General features: G+C 28.6%; 2 protein-coding genes across 2 annotated transcripts in view; one reads left to right on the top strand and one right to left on the bottom strand.

Annotated features, from left to right (window-relative positions):
* Positions 1 to 24,493, bottom strand: part of LOC119682735 (serine/threonine-protein kinase PAK 3-like) — a 491,650-nt gene that overhangs the window by 389,951 nt on the left and 77,206 nt on the right. The window lies entirely within an intron of this gene.
* On the top strand, positions 498 to 23,127 carry LOC119682734 (serine/threonine-protein kinase PAK 3-like). Its single transcript, XM_038096239.1, has 2 exons — positions 498 to 2,668; positions 22,846 to 23,127. The coding sequence occupies exon 1, from the start codon at positions 709 to 711 to the stop codon at positions 2,410 to 2,412; it is 1,704 nt and encodes a 567-aa protein (XP_037952167.1). The 5' UTR covers positions 498 to 708; the 3' UTR covers positions 2,413 to 2,668; positions 22,846 to 23,127.

Here is a 24,493-nt window from a genome sequence, read left to right as displayed (position 1 = left end):
ACGCATTGTGGCATTCTGAACTCACCACACATGTTACGAGCTATGTTTATTTTTGACAAGTTTTTGTGTCAAAATGTGGTGAATTCGTATTTTCTACGTTTGGAATTTATTAGTCTTGCGAACATTAGTGAGTGTGTAGTACAATTGGTGCAGTGCGGATGGATGGTGATAGTCGTGAATTAATATAAATAAGTAATGAAAACTAAATTAAATTATCATAGTTTTGTAATAAATAATAATAAAAATTATTGCCAGTATTAATATGTGGCTATAAGTTTTTGAAAATGTAAAATGATGGCAGGACAAAATTAGGGTGGTGACGAAAAGTCGTGTGAAAATAATTAAGAAAAAGGAAAGAGAATATGCAAGATAACAAGAAGAAACAAAGTAAATGAAGATAAAGATAAAGAAATGTGCTTGTAATTTGTTGTAAAATGTGTAAAACTTTATTAATTAAACAATTGGCGCGTATATAATAGAGAAAAAATTAACCTTAATAAAAATAATACTAATATACTATTAAGTTACTTTTTTTTATGCTCAACGTTGTTGTTGTTAATTGTTAACAGTGCAGTCGGGAATTTTGTATGAGTCAGACGGAAGCTTGCAATAACAAAATTGTGTGGAAACGAGTGAGTTTAAAAATAAACAATACTGACTTGGTATCAATTAAATAAAATAGTAAATATTAACAATTAAATTACTAAAATGACCAGTTTTACAAGTCTGAAAGGTTGGTTTCGTAAGAAAGAGCCAATATCAGAAATAGGAAATCCAACAAATTTTCAACGACATTTTCATGTTTCGAGAAACAAAGAAACCGGCGATTTGGAAGGTCTGCCAACGCCATGGCTTCGTTTAATGAACGCACAAATTACGCGTGATGAACAGGACAAAAATCCTGACGCAGCCTATCAAGCTGTAAAGTATTACAATTATTCCATAAAAAAGAAGGATAATGATATTTTTAAGCCGCTTATAACCGAGGAGGCCATACACGAGGAATCGAAAGAAATTGATAATTATGTAAATTATAAAAATAAACACAAATCCCAAGATTTAGATAAATCAGATGATGAATTATATAGCGGTGGCAGTTCTACTGCAGAGAGTGGTAGCTCTAGTGGGAATAGCAATAGCAGCAGTTTAAACGATAATCACAATTTCCGAATTACAGGACTGAATGAAGTGATTAAAGAGTTAGAATCAAATTTAGAACAACGTGAGACGCTTAAGGCTGACACATTTAACATTGGTGGTGAAGTACCACCGCCATTGCCTGCCAAAAAACCACATACATTGCCACCAAAACCAGTAATAAAACCAAAACCAAGAGGAGTACCCAAAAGTCAATTATCACGTGGTGTTTCAGATTTAACTACTATTCCTCACGACGATGAGCCGCATAAAATCAATACGGATACAATAATAATTAAACCGGCTGTCAATACAGATTTGGATGCTGATGGCGATGAGACCATTTTGCGTCGTTCGAAAGATAAACGTGCACAAAAGACAGATGCAGAGATTTATGATGAACTTAGAGCTATATGCAATACAGATGATCCGCGTGAACGTTATAAGACAACGCTTGAAGTTGGTAAAGGTGCGTCTGGTATTGTGTTTATTGCTGCCGATATGCAGTCCGAAGCGCAAGTAGCAGTTAAAACTATAGACCTTAAAAATCAATCTTCCAAAGATCTTATACTTACTGAAATACGTGTGCTTAAAGACTTTAATCACAAAAATTTGGTTAACTTCCTTGACGCATATCTCTTAGAACCGGAAGATCAGCTCTGGGTTATAATGGAATATATGGATGGTGGTCCACTGACAGATGTGGTAACTGAAACAGTTATGAAAGAGAGACAAATTGCATGTGTCTGTCGTGAAGTATTGTACGCAATTAGCTTTTTACATTCAAAAGGCATTATACATCGTGATATAAAATCAGATAATGTGCTTCTGGGTATGGATGGTTCGGTAAAAGTAACTGATTTTGGTTTCTGTGCTAATATTGAAGGTGATGAAAAACGACAGACTATGGTTGGTACACCATACTGGATGGCCCCTGAAGTAGTAACACGTAAGAAGTATGGTAAGAAGGTTGATATATGGTCCATTGGCATAATGGCAATAGAAATGATCGAAGGTCAGCCTCCATATCTATATGAAACACCGCTAAGAGCGTTATATCTAATCGCAGCTAATGGTCGCCCAGATATTAAAAGTTGGGATAAATTAAGTACCAGTTTGCAAGACTTCCTTGATTGTTGTTTACAAGTTGAAGTGGATAAACGTGCAACTGCTGATGAACTATTGCGGCATCCGTTCCTCGACGATTGTAGCGAATTAAAAGCATTAGTACCAAATATTAAGGCTGCAAAGAAAGTATTGCGACGTATGGTGTAGGCAAGGATATGAATGTTTTATGTAAAAAATTGTATATTTTATTTAATTAACGGCGAAGTAGAACAAAAATGTTAAAACTGCTGATTAGGCTTAGTATTTGCAATATTTTAAATTAAAAAACATTCGTTACAATCGACTTAACAAACGAAATGTGGTGCTGATGGGGATATAGAAGAGCTCAAACTTGTATACAATGAATATAATTAAATCAGCAAATCAAAAAATCGCTGGGCGAGGTCTTTAAATAATTCTCTTGGTAAGTACATTTATTTGAATTATATAGATAAAATAGAATATAGATATAAATCCATTATGGTTCCAAACAACAGTACCAAACACGCTAAATTCATTTAAAACTTTTGATTATAAGTATATATATTGTAAGAAATGGGGAATAATATTAAGTATGTAAAAATATTATACGTATATACACATATTTAAAAACTTACACCAATATAATTTTTAATAAACAATCTCTGAATAATTTGAATTTATGCAAATTTATATACAAATTTTTCTTGATCAAGTAGTATTAAGAATCAAAAGCGAAATATAATTAATCTTTTTCTAAGAGTTATAAAAATATAGATATAAAACAGAAACGTTATTGTCTGAGAAATTAAATATACACACATGTTTACAGCAACCGCATTCAAACTAATTTTAAACGAAAGGGAAACAACGAACAGTAATACCGAATTTCCATAGAAAGTAAACTTAAAATAATATAAATAATTTTAATATATTTTTTGTATTACCTCATTTTGACTATAAATTAAATTATTCATAATCTACCTTAACACACAATGCTACATTGTTCATATAATAATTATTTTTATAATCTGATTTAATCACTATATCACTATATGGTGATCACTATATATGGTCACTTTTAATCACTATATGGTCGTGATAACCTTCGTCAATAATGTACCGCCCTTGCTTTATGTTTAGGAATGTTTAGGAGATTTCAGATTTTGTCCTGTCTTCTTTATTAATCTTTCAATGTGTAAATGCTTTCTCTATATATTCAAAGTCTGTATTTCTGAATGTCACTCATTCGTATCATTACTATTATAACTTTACATAAACGCTATAGCTTCAGTACCACTTAACCTTGCTAAACTCTTTGGATTTTATTATTTTGTTTTACTTTGCTTCTCGTCTTACGGGACGGTCGGGTCTATTCGGACCGACAGCCTACGCTTCATATCCATAGATAAGTAATAAGTGGATCATTGAATTTAATCACTTTACTATTGTAGTTAAGTTTAGAGAGGTATACGAGATATATTGATAAAAACTATTGTGTACAAATTCTTTTACTATATCTTTACTTTGTTGCATAGTAATATGCTGTTACGATAGGTAAATACAAGTGATTCACTGAGAGCTGTTGGCGTAATGGGTTGCAAAATAAATTTCTGAGGGTTTTATTTCTGAATCTTGGATGATTTTAAAGTGCTTCTATAGAAAAGAAATGTAATTAATTAATTTGTTGATAATTATATATATAAACTATAAATATTTGTTATACATATTTTGTTTATATAATAATTTATTAGCCGGCTATTTGGTCATTTAAATAGAAATAAAAAAACTATAATTTAGTATTTGGAGTTTCCCTGAAGATAGTCGAAATATCGGAAAAGTATTTTAAATTAATTTGTGTTTATACACAAATAATAAATTATAGTTTTTTTATTTCTATTTAAATCACAAATAAAAGAATGAGAACATATTTTGATTTTATATTTTAATAATGTTGTGAATATCATAGAGATAACACGAATTATTCAGAGAAGATGACACGAATTTTAACACAAAATATTTTTTTAATTCACATATATTACAATTACTATATGTATATATTATATTACTATATGTATTTTTAACGATTTTTAAGATACGTATAGAATATTATAATAATTTAAATAATATGAGATTTCCTGTTTTGGGCGTAAAATATATATATTTTTTAAACAAATACTAAAAAAAATTACAAGAAAAGTGTAGTCTCAAAGAATATATCTTTCTTTAAACGTTATGTTAGTGTTGGTCAAGTCCAGCATTCCGCGCCGTTCGTCTCTTTGTCTCACATAGTCTTTCTAGCTTAAAGTTGGTAATCTTCTGCAATGTGATCTTGCTTCATCTGATTTATTTTAACTGGTGCGTCATCCTTAATTCGTACGATATTTCGCATACACAGTTACGTTAAGGCTCTACATTTATTTACTTTATTTACTAATTTGCTGGCTATGTTAATGTAGTGGAACAGTTCAGATAGCTCGTTATTCCATGGAGAATAAAATTTGTGTTAAGAATCATTTTGTGAAGAGTTTTCTTCTTGTTAACTAGTTAAACTCGTTCATTAATTCTTATCATTCATGTTTATGTGCCATATATATTATAATTGATGATATGAACGATTTGTAGAGATAATTTTTGTCTACAATAGAACAGAAAAGGAATTCTAAATTGCATTATAAGTCTATAGTAGCATATGTTCGCAAAATTTTCTGTATTACAAGATTATAATATTATGAATACACTTACTTTATTAGGCTGCTGGGAAACTTATCAACGCGATTTAGGTTACTATGTAAATGATATTCATCTATTAAAAGTGAGTTACGTGTTATTATCTCCAGAAGAATACATACATTAACAACAAAGAAATTGTACTTTTTTAGTGTGTTTCTTTTTTGAGAATTTGATACCGGTAATATTTGTGTTTAATGGATAAGAATTTTGTATCTATTTCAAGATTTAGTTATTGTCACCTGGGTTTGACAAGTATCTTTATATATTATAAATATATATATTCCTTTGTTGGCAATATACTCCAAACTTACTTTTACGTTTATCTATATATTAGATTCATGTATCTAACATCTGTTATGATAATCGAATGATTAATTACTTACGTGCATACATAGATAGATATACGTAATAAAAACTGAATTGAAATAAATTCTAAATAAACCTATCTATCGATCCTCTTCTTTTGGAATTTCTTAACAGATAACTAATTTTTGTTTATGAAATTATATTAAATAAACATTGATTTCAATTTTAACAACAACCAAAAACACATAAATTATTTCTTCACTCCAAATCAGCTTCATTAACAGTTTCATTTGTGATGGACCATTGTGGCATTATAATGCACCATTATAGCATTATAATGCAAATCCTACACTGCGCGGTTATTGGGTTACTTCATCGCCTTTGTCACACACTTAAGCCGTTTAAAAAACAAACCGATAACAAACCGTAAGTGTATAAAAAAAATTATATAATATAAAAAAAGTTCACAAAAATCAAACGCATAATTTGTTAAAGCAGAAAAAAGTTTATTTAGTGTTTATTATTAACAGTGAACAAGTTTTCGAACACGAAAGCCAGCGTTTTTACAAACACAGATATTTTGTTAATTTTTGTTGGTATTTTTGCAATATTTCCTGTTGAAAACTTTATACATTTCGAAAAAAAGTAAAAATATTAATTTTGTTTACAAGTATTCAAGCATTTATCTACAGCTCATACATACACAAACATCACAAGCTTATAGTACATACGTATAAAAACCTAAAAATATATTAGTTTTTTTATCATTATTAAGCTCTGCCACACTCGTAAACCAACTAAATTTATTTTATCAAATTTATTGATAAGCAATAGTGTTTCCCCCTCTGCAGTAGTAAAATTTAAATTGTCTTGTAGCCGAAAGTGAATATACTTAATTTTTTATATAAAACAAAATCGAAAACGAAATAATATGAATAAAATAAAAATTGTTTTTTATGAAATTAAAATCAAATAAAACAAGTATTTCTATTAGGTTCATACAGAGGTTACTATAAATAGTGACCTATATGGCATAGGTGAATGGTTATGTCCTCATTTAGATAAGGTTTAAATAAGATAAGATTGCATGTGCATTTGAAAAATAAATTACATATGTAGTCAAAATTCCTCAATCGAGTATGGAAAGCTATAAACTAAAAACTATAACACATTTCTTATAAACCTATATAAATATGTATCATGATTTTCAAGATCCAAACAAGAACACATTAATTACATGTCACCAGGCTTGACCAGGACTTCAAGCCTAAATGACATTGCAAATATATTTTATTAAAATATACCTTTTCAATAAAATTTTAGTTTTTAAAAATATTTTCTTTTCTGTGATGGTTTCAGTTTTATTAATTTTCAAAGGCAATATATTTTTTGAACAAGAAGAATATATTTATAGTATCAATTTTGAACAAACATTGAGTGAGAGTAGGTTTTTCGAGTTTCAATAGACTTCAATTTCACAACACGCTTTATAACTAGCGAAGAGATATGAGTTTTTAAGTGAGTAATGCAAATAAATCACTTCGCTTAATACTATGTTCAGACAGCAAAATTTCCTTAATTTCGTAAAAATGAAATTAAAATAATTTCCAAAGTGTTCATACTGCACCAAATTAAGGAAATCATGTGTTTTTTGTTTACAAATCGAATGCTAAAAATTATATGCTCCAAACACCATTTGTAGCTGGGAAATTTTAAAAGTTGATTATTATAACTTTAAAGGATGAAATTCAGTAGTTTTATTAGCTTTAGTGGATTTCAGGTGTGCGAATTATTTTTTTTCACTCTATTTTAAATTAATAACGGTTAAAGTTTTTTGTCTATATTCAAATTTAGAAATTTGCACTACTTTCAAAATATTTTCCTGGTTTTATTAAAGTCAACTCTCACCGATACTTATTTTAAAAAAAATGTCACTTTTTCGTTATCTCATCTTTATTTTTTGCTTAAAATTTATCTTACGCATAGTTGATTTTAAAATGTCCCTTAATTTCAGCATTCGTTTAGACGAAATTAAGGCAATTTTCCTTAATTTCGTACTAACCTTAAAACTGAATTTTGTATGGAAAAAACCACCTAATGAAGATGAAATTAAGATTTTTGCGAAATTAGGGTGTGTCTGAACATAGTATAAATCTGAATGATAACATAATACTAAAGAGTTACAATTCGTAGAAAAAATTCTAAGAATATCGTATTTGTTACGCATGTTTTTAAAATTATTAAATCAACATAAATATATGTATGTATATAAACAAGTTGAAAAAAAACAAAAAAAAAAAACACAGCTATTGTAATTATTATTATTATTATATTATTGTGGAAGTCCCGAATATACAAAGTATTGGGAGTCACATAGTGCTGAAACTTGTAGTCACCTAGCGCCTATATAGTAGGCATAGGTTTCGTTGTAATAGTATCAAAAAATAGACTTAAACATCTACTTCTGACAATTCCTCAAAATAGAAATCTTTCAAGCAGTTACCTTTTTGTCTGGGGAATACCGTACTGTGGCACAACAAATTTTTAATCATTTCTTCAATACCTTCATCCTACAAAGTCTTCATTGCGGCACCCAATTTGGCTTAGTGTGAACCTAATAAACAATTATTTTCAGTTTTTTTTACTTTGAGTTTGACATATGCAAATCTGAGCCTCGTGAATTTTATTGTGTCTTATATTGTGTTGTTTTTGTTTATCTATTTGTAAGTTGGTTGTAATAACATACAACATTTAATATTATTTAACATTTTTATTGCATCTATGATTGATAGGGTCTTTGATAGGATCAACTTTGTTTAAAAAGTTTTGGGAACTACAGCTTGGTGACATTATCTAGAAGTGCCATCTGGTGACAATTTCACTTTTCACATATTTTTCATTAACTTTCTCTCTAAATTTTAGCTTTTTTTTTTACTATTTGTTAACTATTTTAAAAACGGAAAATGATAACACACTTTTCCACATTGTCATCTTTATTTGATCAAGAACAGCAGGAATACCATTAAACATATATCAAATTCGACTGATTTGTCTCACTGTGATTTTTTCTTGTTTGAACGACTCAAAAAACCTCTCCGGCGTTTTACCAGTCGAGAAGATATAACAAAAAAAATCAAGGATTGCTTTGATGACCATACAAAAATCCGATTATAATAAATGTTTACAGGATTGGATCAAGTGGTGGCATATGTGAATTTCATTCAATAGAGAGCACATAGAGTAGGATAATATTGATAATATTTTCAGTTTTCCTAATAAATTCTTAAAAGTTTCTGATCAAGGTGGTATGCTGTTGTAGTATGGGAGGATTCCTGTCTTTAATGCTTTGGTAGAGTTACAGGATTGGATCAAGTTGTGGCATAAGTGAATTTCAGTCAATAGAGAGCACATAGAATAGGACAATATTGATTATATCGATAAAGCTTGTTTTCAGTTTGCTTCTGTAGTCTGTGAGGAATCCTGTCTTTAATGCTTTGGTAGCGTTAACAACTGTATATCTTAAACGATTCTTACATCCAAAAGTTAGGAATTTTTACGTATTTGTTCAGAAGTTCCAATATAAAACGGTGTGTTTAGTTGCTAATGAGTACATGCTGGATTTAAAACAGATCTTCGAAATATGACTGGAGTTGACTCAAGCATAGGAGGTATAGAGGTACAGAAAATGGGTTCGTTTTATATAGTTCTAAGATTTTTAATATTCAGCAAAAGAAATATTTATTTTGTGTACTTTTTGTCTTAAGAGTACAAAGACAACACATATTGAAAACAATTCTATGCCCTAAAATGAAACTATCAACTTCAGACTTTTTAAGGTAAGACGTAAAACTTGTTAGTCCGAGAAGTGAATGTAAAAACTTACCATAGAAAATGTTGCTTGTTTTTAAATAAATAAATTAAAATAATAAATTTAATTTTCTGTGGCATAATAATTATGAATATTTATTTGCTTCATCAGCGTTTAATATTCCTTTCGTTTATAAATGAACATATAAGTACATAATTTGAACTCAAGTCAAATTTAGTCTTATCAGTAACTCGGAAAGAATTACATTTTAATCAGCTTCAAATCTACTTACTTACACACATGTGAATCGTGCTTGCTAGTATTTTTATTTTGAATGAATAATCGTCAGTTAATTATGTTTTCCATTCAATTTTTATTTTTTAAAATTAAAAACAAAAGCAATTTCATTTCAATTTTATTTCCAAACATACTCATCTTAATATTTATATAGTTTTTTTTCACCTTGTGAAACCACACAACGAGGAACTATGCCCAATTTTTATTTAATTTCGGTGTTGTTTTTGTGTCTGCCACAGAATTGTTTATAAATGTTATTTTATTATGTTGTTATCATTGTTGTTGCTGTATCTGTTGTTGTTGTTGTCGATTTACCTAGAAATGCAGATGATTCATATTTAAACTTTTTCATTATTAAACTTTACAATTCTTTTTTCTCTCAATCAATACAATTTTGTGGATACGCGTGTAACGTTGACAAATTTTGAACCCTCACCGAACATTCATTTCTGCATATATAAATATATGAGTATATGTATTAGCATATCTTTTTACATATAAACTTAAACGAGTAATTTCATAATGTTAAAAAGTGTGTAATGTCCATTGTACAAAATATCAGGGAAAGCAAGAAAATTTTTTTATATAAAATTTAATTAAATAATTTTCAATGACGAGAATGTTATAGGTGTTTGTTCTTAATATTATATATTAATCATATAAGGGATTTTTTACATATTAATCACAATTGAACCCCATTGGAAATGAACTAATTGTGGTGTTATTTGTGTATGCAAAAATCAATTAATTTTAAATCCATCATTTGATTTAAAACTTTACAATAATATTATATATATTTATATATGTATATACATAAAAAAACTGATTTTTTCATATACCGATTTCAGAATTTATTAAATAATTTTTTTGTTTATTTATTAAATTACTTAAATATTTATTAGTTATTTACAATATATTATTTATTTATAATTTATTATATATTTATAATTTATTAATTATTTATAATTTATTAAGTATTTATGATTTATTATTTATTTATCATTTAATATTTATTTATTTATAATTTATTATTTATAAAGAGGTTTTTCGAACAGTAGTGAACTACAACAACAAAAATTCATTTTATATTATTTTAATTAATTGAATTTTTTGCTGACCATACAGCTGTTTCGAATATTGCCAAATACCCATCCATCATCAATGGTCTTGAAAATAATTCTTATATTTAATAATTTGTAAATAATTTTTTGAGACTGCAAGTACCAGAAATCGAACTCGTGTCCTGCCAAATTTGAAGCTCAGAGTTAGCGCACCTTAACCAACTGACCCAAAGCCGTAATTGACTTTATTTATTTATTATTTATTTATTTATTTTATTTATTTATTTGTTTATTACTTATTGTTTACTATTTAGAATTAAATAATTAAATCAGACCGCCCTGTAAGAACGGTGCGTATGTACTAGAACAACGGCATACACAGCCTGAGTTCAATTCCAACTAAAATCGTATCTAAAACAAAAAGCTATAAAAAAACTTAGAAAAATAAAAAAATAGAGCTTCAATCAAGCCTAAATTAGCAAAAATTACAAAATCTACAAAATGTTCATAAACGTTTAACTCTATAGAGTATTACTAGGGCCCAATAGAGGCAATTGGATAACTCTAACCAAATCTAAATAAATTAATTGATCTGATTGAATGCATATCGAGTCGGTCGTCCGACGAGTCATGTTCCAAACCAATGAGAACCAAGAATAGCTTTCTTGAACACACCTGTATGGCACTGTTATTTTTTTAGAGGTAATTGTACGGTCGAAGTGAAATATGGAATACTTGTGTCTCAGTAATTGTGGGTTAGTGCGTACATTGTATGATTTTGTAGAATATTGTTTAAATGCTCATTCTATATTCCATTTTCTCGAGGTAGACAGTAGCATAAATTTTAATGCCACTATATAAAAGCACAAATGTAGATCGATTATCGACTGTTACGGTCGTCCAAGCCATTACAAACACTGGTACTTGACTTTCTGTGGTAAAGTCGAATGTGTAAATATTTGAAACTTCTATACTGCAATTTGAAACTTAATCCTTTATAACATTTTTTCTGCGGACCTATTTTTTTTTTTGATCACTGCCAAGTCGTTCTGTAATACTGCCAGATTTATTATAATGTAGTATGGTTCGACATACGAAACATGTTATTAACATTATAGTGTTTGAGAACTCAAATCATAGCATATTGTAGTTTTTAGTTTATATATAATACTATTACATTACCACATTTAAATTCCATTATGTACAAAATTAATTAAAGTAAGTTGAATAAGTTCTGATTTTTATACTTTTATGGCAGTTGCAGAATTTAGTCAAGCGATTTATTCTATTCCTACAAATTTTAAGTGCTCATTTTTATAGTCAATTTAGTGATAATCTACCTCTGATATTTATGGATTAGTTTTTGTTGTAAAAAAGGCAAACATGTGAATGTAGCGAGATCAATTCCATTAAATATATTAGGTTGAGCAAAAAGTATTCGGCGGTTGTCTGTTTGTTTGATTTTGAAGTGTGATGATGTTAAAAAGGTAACTATTTTTGACAACTTATGGATTTGTAGATTATTGATGGATATTTTGTTAAGTTTAGTGTTTTGTATTCAAATTTATTACAAAGCAAAGCTAAGTGAAATTTTGCTACGCTAATAAAAAGAATGTGGGACAGATGTATAATAAGATTTGCTTTATTTATAAACATTTCGGGAATAATTATCAGGAATTATCAGGATCCATTTGCTTTCATTTTTAAAATTGTGCTGTGAAAAATGCTTCTGCTTTTATTGCCCTAATAACGAACCATGAAATTTTGGTCGGGTTAAAGGACATCGCTAAGAACTTGAAGTCAGCCGCGATACTATTTTAAATAACTTCCACAAATTAAGTTAGTTTAAACAAAGCTCAATGTTTTGGTGTTTAATAAGTCAATATGAAAATTAAATAATGTTATGCGGTTTGGTTGAAAAAAGATGAACCTCTACAAACGGTCGAAAATCTGGGACAAACAGTGGGAAAGGCTATGCTATATGTTTGGAGGGGTTACAAATGTATCATCTATTATTAGCTTCGAACATATCACTAAACAATTGATTCGAATTTCTACTTCCAGCAATAATTTCGATAAATCTAAGAAAATAGAAATATGGCCAGAGTAGCTTATAAAATTTTCATTTGCTCAATTTTGTTCAGCTACATTTAGATGTTTTTGTTAAATTGTCAACAAAACTTACAATTTGTAAAGAATATTTTAACGTTGTAAATGGGAGACCAATGTGCGAAATAAATGTACTTCTTCTTGTCATAGCTAGGTCCTTAAGAGAAGCCCGGTATTCTTGAATTGCTAAGCCTGTAGCTGCAGCACTTATTTAAAATTTGATAGCAGCTTGGCTGGTCGACAATATTACAATATTTACATCGGGGATCTTGTTGCATAGGAGCCATTTTTCAATTGAGAAATAATAACACATACAATCTTTAAATTGCATTGTCGGATTACGTTCTGAAAACTTCAGCACTCTCTTTCTGGCATCCTCTAGAACTGTAAGTTTCACTTTTAGCAATGATTTTAGTAGAAGTATACAGAATCAGATAGAAGAAAATATGGTTGTATTTGTATCAATAAAAGTATTTTTGGATCAGACTATCTCGGTTTGTATAGTTAATCAGATAAGGAATTAAGACTCGATAATAAAATTGGTTGGATACAAAAATATATTATGGAAATTGAATTTAGGGAATTACAATGAATCCACAAAGGCAATCGCATTGCGAAATCTTTCTGGTTCTTAATAAGAAGAACATATGTTACCTTATAAGGTCTTCGGTGTTTATTTCATTAAACATGCGAATCACTTTAAATGTGTAGGGTATCAAAATATATATGTTATTCATAAAGCTCTGGATATTGTATAGATTTGTACAGTACTACTTAAGCCGACCATGGCCAAGACGATAATTTGCATTTATAATTGCTTTTATCGTTTTGTATTTCTTTTTAAGTTGTTTATGATGTTTCGTGTACTTTACTGTTCCTGCATGTGTGTTGTTAACTGTGGGGTTAATTTAAGTTCTTTCATATTAGCATTTCGTTTTGGAAAGGCGTACAAAGCCCAATACTACCATTGCACATGAAATGTGGACAAAGAAATTTGTGACGCATATGAAAAGTTCGTCTGTCCAATTGTGTCTGAGTACCAAAGTAGCTGCTCTATACATATTAAAGGCGCCTTTGATTTGTTGTTGATATTTTTGTAACATTCTAGTTTATAGTTTTTCGATAACAAAGAAAGTCTGAAGTTTGAGATACAACATTTAAATTAGTTTTAGAAAATAAATGGGTTTGTAAAGCGATGGAGTTGAAATATATATGTATAATATCTGACTTATGGAAAAATTTTATTCGTAAAAGTTTATTACACTTTTGATTTATTTTTTGAGTATCTATAAGCATTATTGTTTATGTTCCTATATTCTTTTGAAATTATTCACAAATTTCTTTAGGATCTTTTATGATAATATGTATAGATAATTGTTTTTTTGATAAAATATATACATATACATATATTAGTTAGTATACTTCATCAAATAACACGCAATAATTCAAATAATCAATAATTGTTAGAAATTTATTTTTCAAAAAAATTGTATGAATTGAATGCAAAAATTAAATATTACCAGCTTCAATAATAAAAGCAATGTGAAATGAAATTGTAATTATAATTATTTTATAGTCTATGGTTGCAAACAATGAGATGACTATATAGTGAAAAATTGTAATTACCTGAAAATCACGTTTAAAACATTGTAGCAGAGACTCTATTCTCTATTGATGTTAAGCATGAATCAAGAAAACTTTTTCGATATTTATTTTTTTTTCTTTAATAAAATTTTTTAAAATGTTTTTACATTTCTCTCATGCATGTCATTCTTTTTTTAATTCGTTTGAGAAAAATCTTGAGAATTTTGAAATGTTTACATTTTTATTGTATTTTAGAATGAATTCAAACTTCAACTTCAAAAAGGTGAAAAGATTTGTTACTTAAATTATAAGTTAAGTTCTCCTACTGTTGTCAGATGAAAGATAGTAACATAATAATATCGTTCGAGCAGACATAATAGCCGGTTCTAATACCAGGGATTAACGTTGTTCATACACCAGACCAGGACCACCAATAAATGTATGAAGCCAAAGTGTTTAGCGCACTGGAAATGTTGCAGAAAGAAAGCATAACATACTGAGTACAATAACAGATTGTTTAAATAAACAAAGAAAATGTGCTGGGAGTGACCAAGCTTCTTCAGTAATGACTCTAAAATAGGTTTTATTATTATTGATATTGTGTTATTGAGTTATTGAGTGTAATAGTCAAATTCTTAGAATGTTTAGTATTTGGAGAAAAAGTTTTAATTATTAAAAAAATGTCAAGTTTTCGTTAAAGTTCAGATTGTATTTCTCCTTCTGTCTGAAAATCGTCCAGCAGTTTTACTTTTACATATCTTTATTAATTTATTTCTAGGTTTAGTGGGTGGTAATAGTTATAGATCAAGCATTTTGCCCAAATGGATGACTCCGTTAAAGTTTGTTTTAAAAATCACGTAAAATATTTTATTTTCGATTTAGGTCCTTAGAAAACTCATTAAAAATTTTTTTGAAACATATATACTTGTGAGATAGTGCTCTATACCAGGGCTGTCCAAAGCACAGGCCGCGGGCCGCAGCTAATATTTTAGTGGTCGCGACACGTTTTTAATCTATCACAATTACTCCAATTTTCTTTTGGTGTATTGGTAAAATTACATTATTTTATTTTTATGGTATATCAAATAAATGAAATGAAATTAATAAATTAATAAAATTAAACTCAACATTATAACCGAATTTTTATTTTCAAAAATAACTATGAAGGTATTTGTGTTGGTCCGCGATCACATTTGGTCTGGACAGCCCTGATCTATACCATTGCTATCCTCTTACCTTTGTTTATTCTTGTTAGAGCATATGTTACTCTAATGCCAAGTAAAACTGAATTGTAGTCGATGCTGACACTCGGAAAACAACTTAATAAATAATTTAGCATTATGACTATTTCACTATGATGTTTTAACTTGCCTTATTAGTTACTGTCTTCGAATGCATTTTATTGTACCGTAAAATAATTAAACTTTTATGTTTCTTCAAATTAATTTAACTACTTTCGAATTTTAATACTATCATTTGATGGTTTAAAGCGAATATATTGTATATATAAAGTGTGTTCGATCTTTATAAAGGAGAGAATCGTTATGTGATTACATCTTGCTTATATATCCTTCTTTATATGAGAAATGTCTCATTTCTTAGAAATGGGAAATAAAGGGACTTTATTAGTAGAAACGACTAGATAACGTTCAATTTATAATCAGAGACCCAAATATCGATCTACTTATATTTTAAAGCAAAATAGTTTTTCTTAGCGTTTTTTTTTCGTTCTGAGCTTGACTGTTTATATATGTCAGATTGACCTGTGACCTGTCATATAAAACCACACGTAACGTTTGAAGTTATAGTAAGAAGATTGAATTTTAATTTTATTAAGATTGGTTCAAATTTGGATATAATTCTGGCACTAAGTTATGATTGTAATGCAAGCTATTATTAAAAAAAATTATTTGTTTTTATTTACAAAAATCTTAATATGTGTGTTCAGTGTATTAGTAACTTCCTTTAACATTATTTTTTATAGTATTGTCCAATGTATTTTTTTTAAACTTTGATTTTTCTTATTGTTTATTAGTTTATTCCTAATAATTGTAAAGTTTTTTCTTTTAACTAATATTCTGCATGGTGTGTAATTGTTGCTATTTTAGACATATAACTCTTATATGTTGTTTCAACCCTTTTGGACTTTTATCATAGATTCCTCTTAAAAGATTAGTTAATGTTTTTTTTATAGGTTTTGATGCTAACGGAAGCAAATGCGGAACTCTACGTGCTTATTTCCCACTTATTTTTATTTTATACATTAAGACTGAAAAGTTTTCGGAAATTCTCATTTAAAATTCGCGCGCTGTATATTTTTCGATATTTTAAGTTTATGTAGTTTGGCAGCACTGTCCTTAATTACTATGCCAAAAATGAGCTCGATCTGTCAGACAGTTCGTTTACGGCAGCTGTTGAAACCAGTTCACCTCAGTAGTGCGTTGCGAAATGTCTTCGACGGTCGTACGACCGTCCTGGAAGGCTTTGTACCACTCATAAACTTGAGTTTTCGATAAAACTGATTCCCCATAAGCCTTTTGTAGCATTCGCAACGATTCTGCACACGAAATTTCGTTCGAAACACAAAATTTGATGCAAACTCTTTGTTCAATATTTTTTTCCATTGTTTTTTTCGCAACGCCCTACTGAGGTGAACTGGTTTCAACAGCTGCCGTAAACGAACTGTCTGACAGATCGCGCTCATTTTTGGCATAGTAATTAAGGACAGTGCTGCCAAACTACATAAACTTAAAATATCGGAAAATATACAGCGCGCGAATTTTAAATGAGAATTTCCGAAAACTTTTCGGTCTTAATGTATTTTTAATTTTATGCCATATCTTTACCTATAATATATACTATTACAAATAAAACTATGAAATTAATCATGGACTTATAACTCTCTACTTCCAATCAATTTACGTTGTTATCTTCCGAAAAATGTTGTTTCTATTTTATGAATTTTATAAAATTAGTATGTTTGGCTTGTTCATAATATAAATGGTCGCATTTGCTTTTAAAATCAAAAATAAATATATGTGAACTTGGTAACTATTGAAGTTAATACCCCAATAAACTGAATATATACAAAAATACATGCATTTATATTCGTGCTAGCATATGTACTCGTACATAATTTGTAGATACATGTGTAGTGTATCTCGGTATCTCGATATCTCAGTTTGTATTTTGTGTGGTGTACGCTGTATGCATTACAGGGGCACTTGTCGCTGAGAAAAACAATGAAATAATTCACTTGTATGTACGTATTCGGGTTCGGGTTCGAGTGTATACATCTGTACAAGTACTCGTATGTATCTATAAATTTTAAACGTGTGAGTACAATATTTTAGCTTCACAAGCTGATAAGTATAATTATAACTCTGATAATTGAATAGCGACGGGCTGGCTTTAATTTATATAATAATTTTAAGTATTTCTTCAGCGATTGTGAGTACAAAAGTTGTGCCAGAAAATTGTATTTTGTACGAGTATTTACATACAATTTTTATTTACGTTAATTAGTATACATTTTTTCTTCAACAGTTTATCTTAAAATTACTTACAAAATATGTATTATATATTTTTAAAAAATAAAAGTGAAACTTAACACCTTCATTTTTTCTTTTGCAAAATGTAAAAATGCAAAATTCATATTTTTGTCTATAATCTTTTGTGTTAGTTTCATTCTTTCTAACTTAACTATTTATTGCAAATATTTAATCAACTGTCAGTATCTTATAATATAATTGATAACATATTTGATAACAGTTGATTAATTCGTATCGAATACTTTATGCGTTGGACATGTTTATTAGAAAGACCTGTACAAATATTATTTTTCAATATCTTCGATTATTTTACTTTTACATTAGAACAATTTTTGAAGGTGGCTTTGGATGGCACCATTAGTACGCAGGTAAAGTAAATGTTGAAACGGTTGATGCCGACATTATACAGGCACTACAAACACTCAATGAATAACAGATAATATATATGTAAATAGATGTTTACAAGTATGTAGAAAAATAATTTTTACATATACAATAACAATACCAGACTTTGTATGATTAAAATATTTCATTATTGACTAAGAAAAAACACTTGACTATACAATAGTCCTTTTTGTTAAAGTCCGCTGTATATTTTGAAAGATTTTGTCACAAAATAATTTGATCCCTTCCCAAAGGTAACGTACGTACCTTTCTCTTTCTTATGTCTCGATATTATATTTAAAATGCGTTCGAAAGGTAATGGACTTTTTGTGATAAAAAAAAAACATTTTTTGATAATACCGATTTTGGTCAAAATAGATCTATTTTAATTCAACACAGTATTAACACAGTATGCACTAGCCCTGAAAGCGTGAATGTTGTAAATCGTCAGTCAGAATAACTTTTAACATAGCGGTACAAGCCTTTTAGGCAAGATGTCATATTCCCCACCACTACTGAACATCTTTTTCTATTACGCTATAATTCATTATAGCTTTGTTTTATATGGTATAGACATATATGGTTCTAAAGTAGAAATTTTTTAAATGAATTTTTTATATAATCAATAATTGTCGTTTTTTTACTTTAATCAATATAAAAACTTCGTTGCAACTTTAAATCTCGATAGCTCTAAAGACAGCAGAGTAGTGGAAAAAGTGACTCCTTAATGGACATGACTGGCCGAACCCGAATCTTTATAACCAAATATCTCTTTTGAAATAGATAAAATTCGAACGGTACCAAATCAGTTAGGTCGTTTACTGTAGGAACCAAATTTATGTGTCTTTCAAAATAAGTTGTGTCAGAAATCATCATCTTGTGACATACTGTGAGATTGAGATAATCTTAGGTATTAGTTCCACTAGCATACATAAAATTTTCCAAAATTATTTAAATGATTTAAATATTTTTCTTTAGATTCCACATAATTTGATAGAAGCTCAAAAAAATAGTGTCAATTGAAAAAAAATTAGCAATACATACAATAGAGTATATTAAAGAGACGTATATAACATTGTCATTGTTAAATTGAATATTAGAACTATACGTATGAGCCTAAACAGCATTCATTTGTATGGAATATTGCTGATAAATCAAATGCAATAAAAGTGGTTCACCTTCGAATCACTTTGCCTATTTTGTTTTTGGGATAAACTGTTTGCTAAACCATTTGTTTGCTAAAAGTTTTTGGAAAAATCCGCTCAAATAACCACTAAAGATTTATAATTCTTTACAATGAGGCACTCAAACATCGATTTAAGCATATCATTTTTTCTAACCATTCAAAATATATAATTTATGGGTCATTCGCCACAAAGCCTTCATTTGGCACCTAATGACTTTATTTACCCACATCAAAGACAAATTACGTAGGCAATAAAGAAGATCTTGTCAAATATCGTCTATTTATTGTTTGATATGGGCTATCTGATTATTTTGATTTAAGAAAATATGCCTGATCTCTGGATTTTTGTGTACTGTTTGTTTTGCTATTAAGTTCGTTTTATTATTACGATTTACTTTTCAGATTTATTATTATTTATTTATTTCAGAGCTTTGTTCCGATAATGGAAAGATATATAAATTTTCTCAAAATATTTGTAACATAAGAGTTCGAATTATAGATTAATTCATTAAATTTATATGAAATGTAATGATCTGAAGGATCAGAGCCTAAGCTAAAAGATTAATGGTTTCAACAGCACACAACACGTCTTCTTTTTAGTTTGTTGCTAGAGAAATTATCCGGATTTAAAGTTTCACGTCATAGTAATGTGAATTGTTCACCAAAATTGTACGATTTGACTATTATTTGTCCGCTTAAGCGAGCGATCGTGTTTCGACTCTCAATGCATTAAAAACGAAAATCTATCAGACAAGTAATTGCAAATTACCTTAAAAGGATCCAGTACTATAAAATATCCCGTGGAGGACATTTCAATGGTGCAAGGTCCAAATAATATATTGAAATAATAATTAATTTAAAATCTCTATCACAAATGTGTTTCTTATGTTCACTTAAAGAACCACAAAATAGATAATCCTTTCTTTTTCATAAAGTCGGTATTGACTTATAATACAATACTTATAATACAGCTATTTTTTTGAAATAGATGTTTATGCTTGTAATTTTGATTTATTATATAAAATGAAATAATTCATTTGATATACTACTAAACAAAACTGTAACTCCGAAACGAATCAGTTAAATCTGCTGAATTATCTTATCACTCAATAAAGCGTGTAACTAACTAAGAAAAACAAATTTTTTTGCCAAAAATCGACTCTACTCATCAATATAATCTTCTTCAAGGGCAAAACAATCATTCCAACGCTTCTCTAACTTCGCGATGCCATGCTTGTTGAAGGATTTGTCTTTTACCTCAAAATAGGCTTCATATCTTTGCGGTTTCAGCTATCTCACGCAATTTCAATTTACGATCAGATATAACCAATTTCTGAATTTCAGAAAACATTTTGGAGAAACCACCTCAATCGGACGATCAGAACGTTCACCATCATCGGTGTCTGTACGACCACGTTTAAATTCAGTAAACCAATAACAAATTGTTCTTTTCGATGGAGCAAAATCCGGATAACACTTTTGAAGCCATTGCTGAGCTTGTACAGTATTTTTTTTCATCAAGAAGCAATGATAAATTAACACACGAAATTGTTTTGGATCCATTGTTTTGAAAATAACAAAAGTAGCTTTACTTAAATGACTGTCACTTTTTTTCTGACTAATCGAAATGTCATGAAATTTTACACATAGTCTTTTGAAGGTTGGTACTTCATAAACGTCATATGGATTTGACAATGGCAGCGCCATCTGTGAGTCAGTTCCACGACTTATTGAGTGATGTAATACTTTCAGTGTTCTATTTAAATAGAACCCTGCGATTTAATTGTAATAAATCTATTGTAGTATTATAATTCGATTGCAATAGCAATTCTATTGTGTTTATTTCAATAAATGGTATTTAATACAGAATAAATTTCAGCTTGAACTTATTATGTGTACTATAAAGTAATACGATTGTATGCGAATCAGAGAAAAAATATTGCAAATTATAAACGCTTATTTTGCGATTTTCATTAAGTATTCATTGTGTGATGTACGTCTGAGGGTGACTTTTGAAATTATTTATTAAACGTGTGGCTATTTAACAAAATGTATATTTATCTGAATTAATATTTAGAAAAGTTAATAACATTTGGTTACGAGGGCAGTCTGATAATTTAACGTTTTGAACTTGTGTAGTAATTTTAAATTTAGCAAATAGTTAACTGAAATGATATGGGTCGTTCCAGCACAAGTAACACCGATCGTTGAAGTCGTTTAAAACAAGTTGTGACGTCAAAAATCGTAGATAAAATTCATAACATAGTGCTAGACGTTCCACAAGTGATAGTTTGCGAGATGACTAAGGCTGTAGGTATCGCAACTGCTCAAATGTGATATATCACATTTTACATGAATATTTAGAATTGATAAAACTGTAAACGCGGTGGATAATAAACCTCTTCGGCTGAATGTGCATCAAAGAAGATCGAGGTGGGTTTCGATCAATGAGGTCAGGAGACATTTTTTGGGAGGCAATTGTTACATTGATTACCTTGAAAAGGGTAAAACAATTAACGACTCTTGGGAGATAAACGCTTTTGCATCAAGATACCCTAAAAAGATACTATGTTAAGAAATAAATCGCAGTCTTGCCCAAATGCTTATATATGCTTATAAGCAAAAAAGCTTTTCATGTGCTCATGTTAGTATTACCATAAATTATAACTGATGATTTTACTTACTTGTTCTGTCGGCTTGCAAAGGGAAGTTTAACAACACTCTTTTTTTGTTTCAAAGTGTATTATTATTATTTTATTTGAAATGTACTCACTTTACAAAATAAATTTTGAACTTAGACTCTTCTCAAATAGTACGTATGAATTCTTTGCATTCGTCGCTGTTTCTTGCGGAAAAACGTAGCTGGCTAAAAGTTCTATGTGTATTATTCGCTGTTGTCCTATGCCAAGTAGTTTTCAGTCAACTTGGTCTTCTCAGTGCTTGGGAATTCCATTTAATGATAACATGAGCAATTGCATCTGTTGGTGTTCTTAATGTGTGACCTAACCATCCGTATTTTCGTTGTAAAATTTCTGCTTCTATTGGTTCCTGATTGGTAAGACGACAAACGTCTTCATTTGAAATTATTGCAGACCACTGTACACAGATAGTACATCGGCTGTTCCTATTAATAAGAGTTAGGATCTTATGAATCAACGATGTAGTTCGCGACCACGTCTTACAGCCATATTTATTATATGATTTTTATAAATGCGTCAAAGTGTGTTAGTGAATGAAGTTTTCTAGAAACTAAGTAAGAGGATATGCTGTATAATCTTTAATACTTTCAGTATACTGTTGTTTTACAAAATTTAAATAAAACTTAGTTGTGGAGTTTAGTTTGATTTTTATATATCTTATTTTTAAAAACTTATTTATTTATACTTTTAAATTTGTTCCATTTAATTGATTTCATTTTTTATAGGCTTATACTTTATGGACGTATTTTATAATCCATTATATAAAAAAAAAAATTATTTTCAGAGATCTCTTCGTTTTAATCGACTAATTAATTTAAACTAATTTGGGTACCACTATTTTATATAATTACAATATGCAAAAATTGCTGACATTTTAATAACTTTATTTCCGTTTTTTTTTCAGATCTGTAACAATTTTGCGCTCTTGCATATTATCGACATCGGTTCATCAACAGCACCCTGTATTAATACATATTCAACAAAGTTAACCAACATTTTTACACTCAACGATTATTTTTATAATAATAGTAGTATGTTAAGTAAAAATAAACTATAGTATAAAAATGTATTAAGTAAATAAATAATAATACCTAAGTAACGAAATTATATATACTTGGAGAGGTGCACGACCCCTTCTATAACTAAATTTTTTTTAATTGAAAAATTTCAAAGAAAATTTTATATAAAATTTTGCCAAATTTTTGTTGTTTTTATTAGATTTATTAATTTTTTTTTTAATTATATATACACATTTTATATAAAAAATATTGACTGTAGCATTTAAATTTTATTGTATGTAATTATATCGAAAATTATTCAAAATATTAGTTCTAATACAAATATTATATTTCAATGTGATTTAAGCGATTTTATCAAAGCTATGCAAATGTTTTTGTTCGTCTTGATTAGATCTTTAAGCAATTAATGCAATTGTTGTTGTAAATGACCAAAAAGAAAAAATAACAAAAAAAAATTATTGTAAAACTTTTTTAAGTTAAAGTGCCATTAGTTAAGAAAATTTTAATTGGATTAAAATGGTTAAAATACGAGTAGTTTAAAAGTGTGTGAATGGTATGAAAGCCTTTAATCGTTTCAATCGTAAACAAAAATATTTAAGTTAACTTATTTTTGCTATCCATTTTTTCTGATTTCTTTGTAATATTTATCTTACGTATATAGAGTCAACTTTTTTTAAAAGCAAAGTTTTAACCAGGGCACGCATCTGGTTCGGTTCCGGTTTTCGTTCCTAAGAAAATATCGGTTTTTTGATTTTCGATTTGGTTCCGGTTCGATGCCCTGATATTAACAGTAATATCGGTTCCTCTCATTGGACCACAACAGTACTACATAGTAATTTTTTTGTTCTCCATTTAAACAAGTAATAAGTCATCCAATATTTTCATTTAAAAGTAATTAAATACAAATTAGAATTTGGGGATCCATGGAAAAAAAATTTTCGAAATAATTTCTTTAATTCAAAGCTGTAGATAAAAATTTATCTACATTTCTCATGTTGTTTTCTTAACATATATCAATGTCATTTTAAATTCTATTTTTCTATGTAAAGAAAAACAAAATTAATTATAGAAAAAACTATTAACATTTTTGGTCCTGTGATAGAATATATCTGCAAAGAAAATAATTTACTCATAAAACTAATTATAAAGCAGATTTATTTCTTTAACTTTCCATTTAAATCTGTTAATAAAGAGTAACACATTAACTAAAGATATTTCATAAAACTTTAGTCATTCCTTTCCGATTTACGTGGATCTCTTTAAATTTAATTATATTCCATTATAATGTATTCTAATACTAATTTATTTCCTCTTTACGAATATGTATAGATGTTAATACAAAACTATTTCTGGTTTTAACAGAACGATTAAAGCTAGATATTTATCAATTATATCTATATTACATATTGCATAAATTTTTTGTATTTAAAACAATCTATTCTTGAAAGTAGTTTAGTTTATTGTAATATATAATCATTTTGTAAAGCTTTTCAAAACGAAATAACTTTTAAAGACTTGCTGCTTCAAATACTA

This window comes from Teleopsis dalmanni, chromosome 2 (genome assembly GCF_002237135.1).
Source record: "Teleopsis dalmanni isolate 2A chromosome 2, ASM223713v2, whole genome shotgun sequence".
Classification (NCBI taxonomy): Eukaryota; Metazoa; Arthropoda; class Insecta; order Diptera; family Diopsidae; genus Teleopsis; species Teleopsis dalmanni.
The sequence above is the reverse complement of the archived record's forward strand: the minus strand, read 5'-3'. Positions and strand labels throughout refer to the sequence as shown.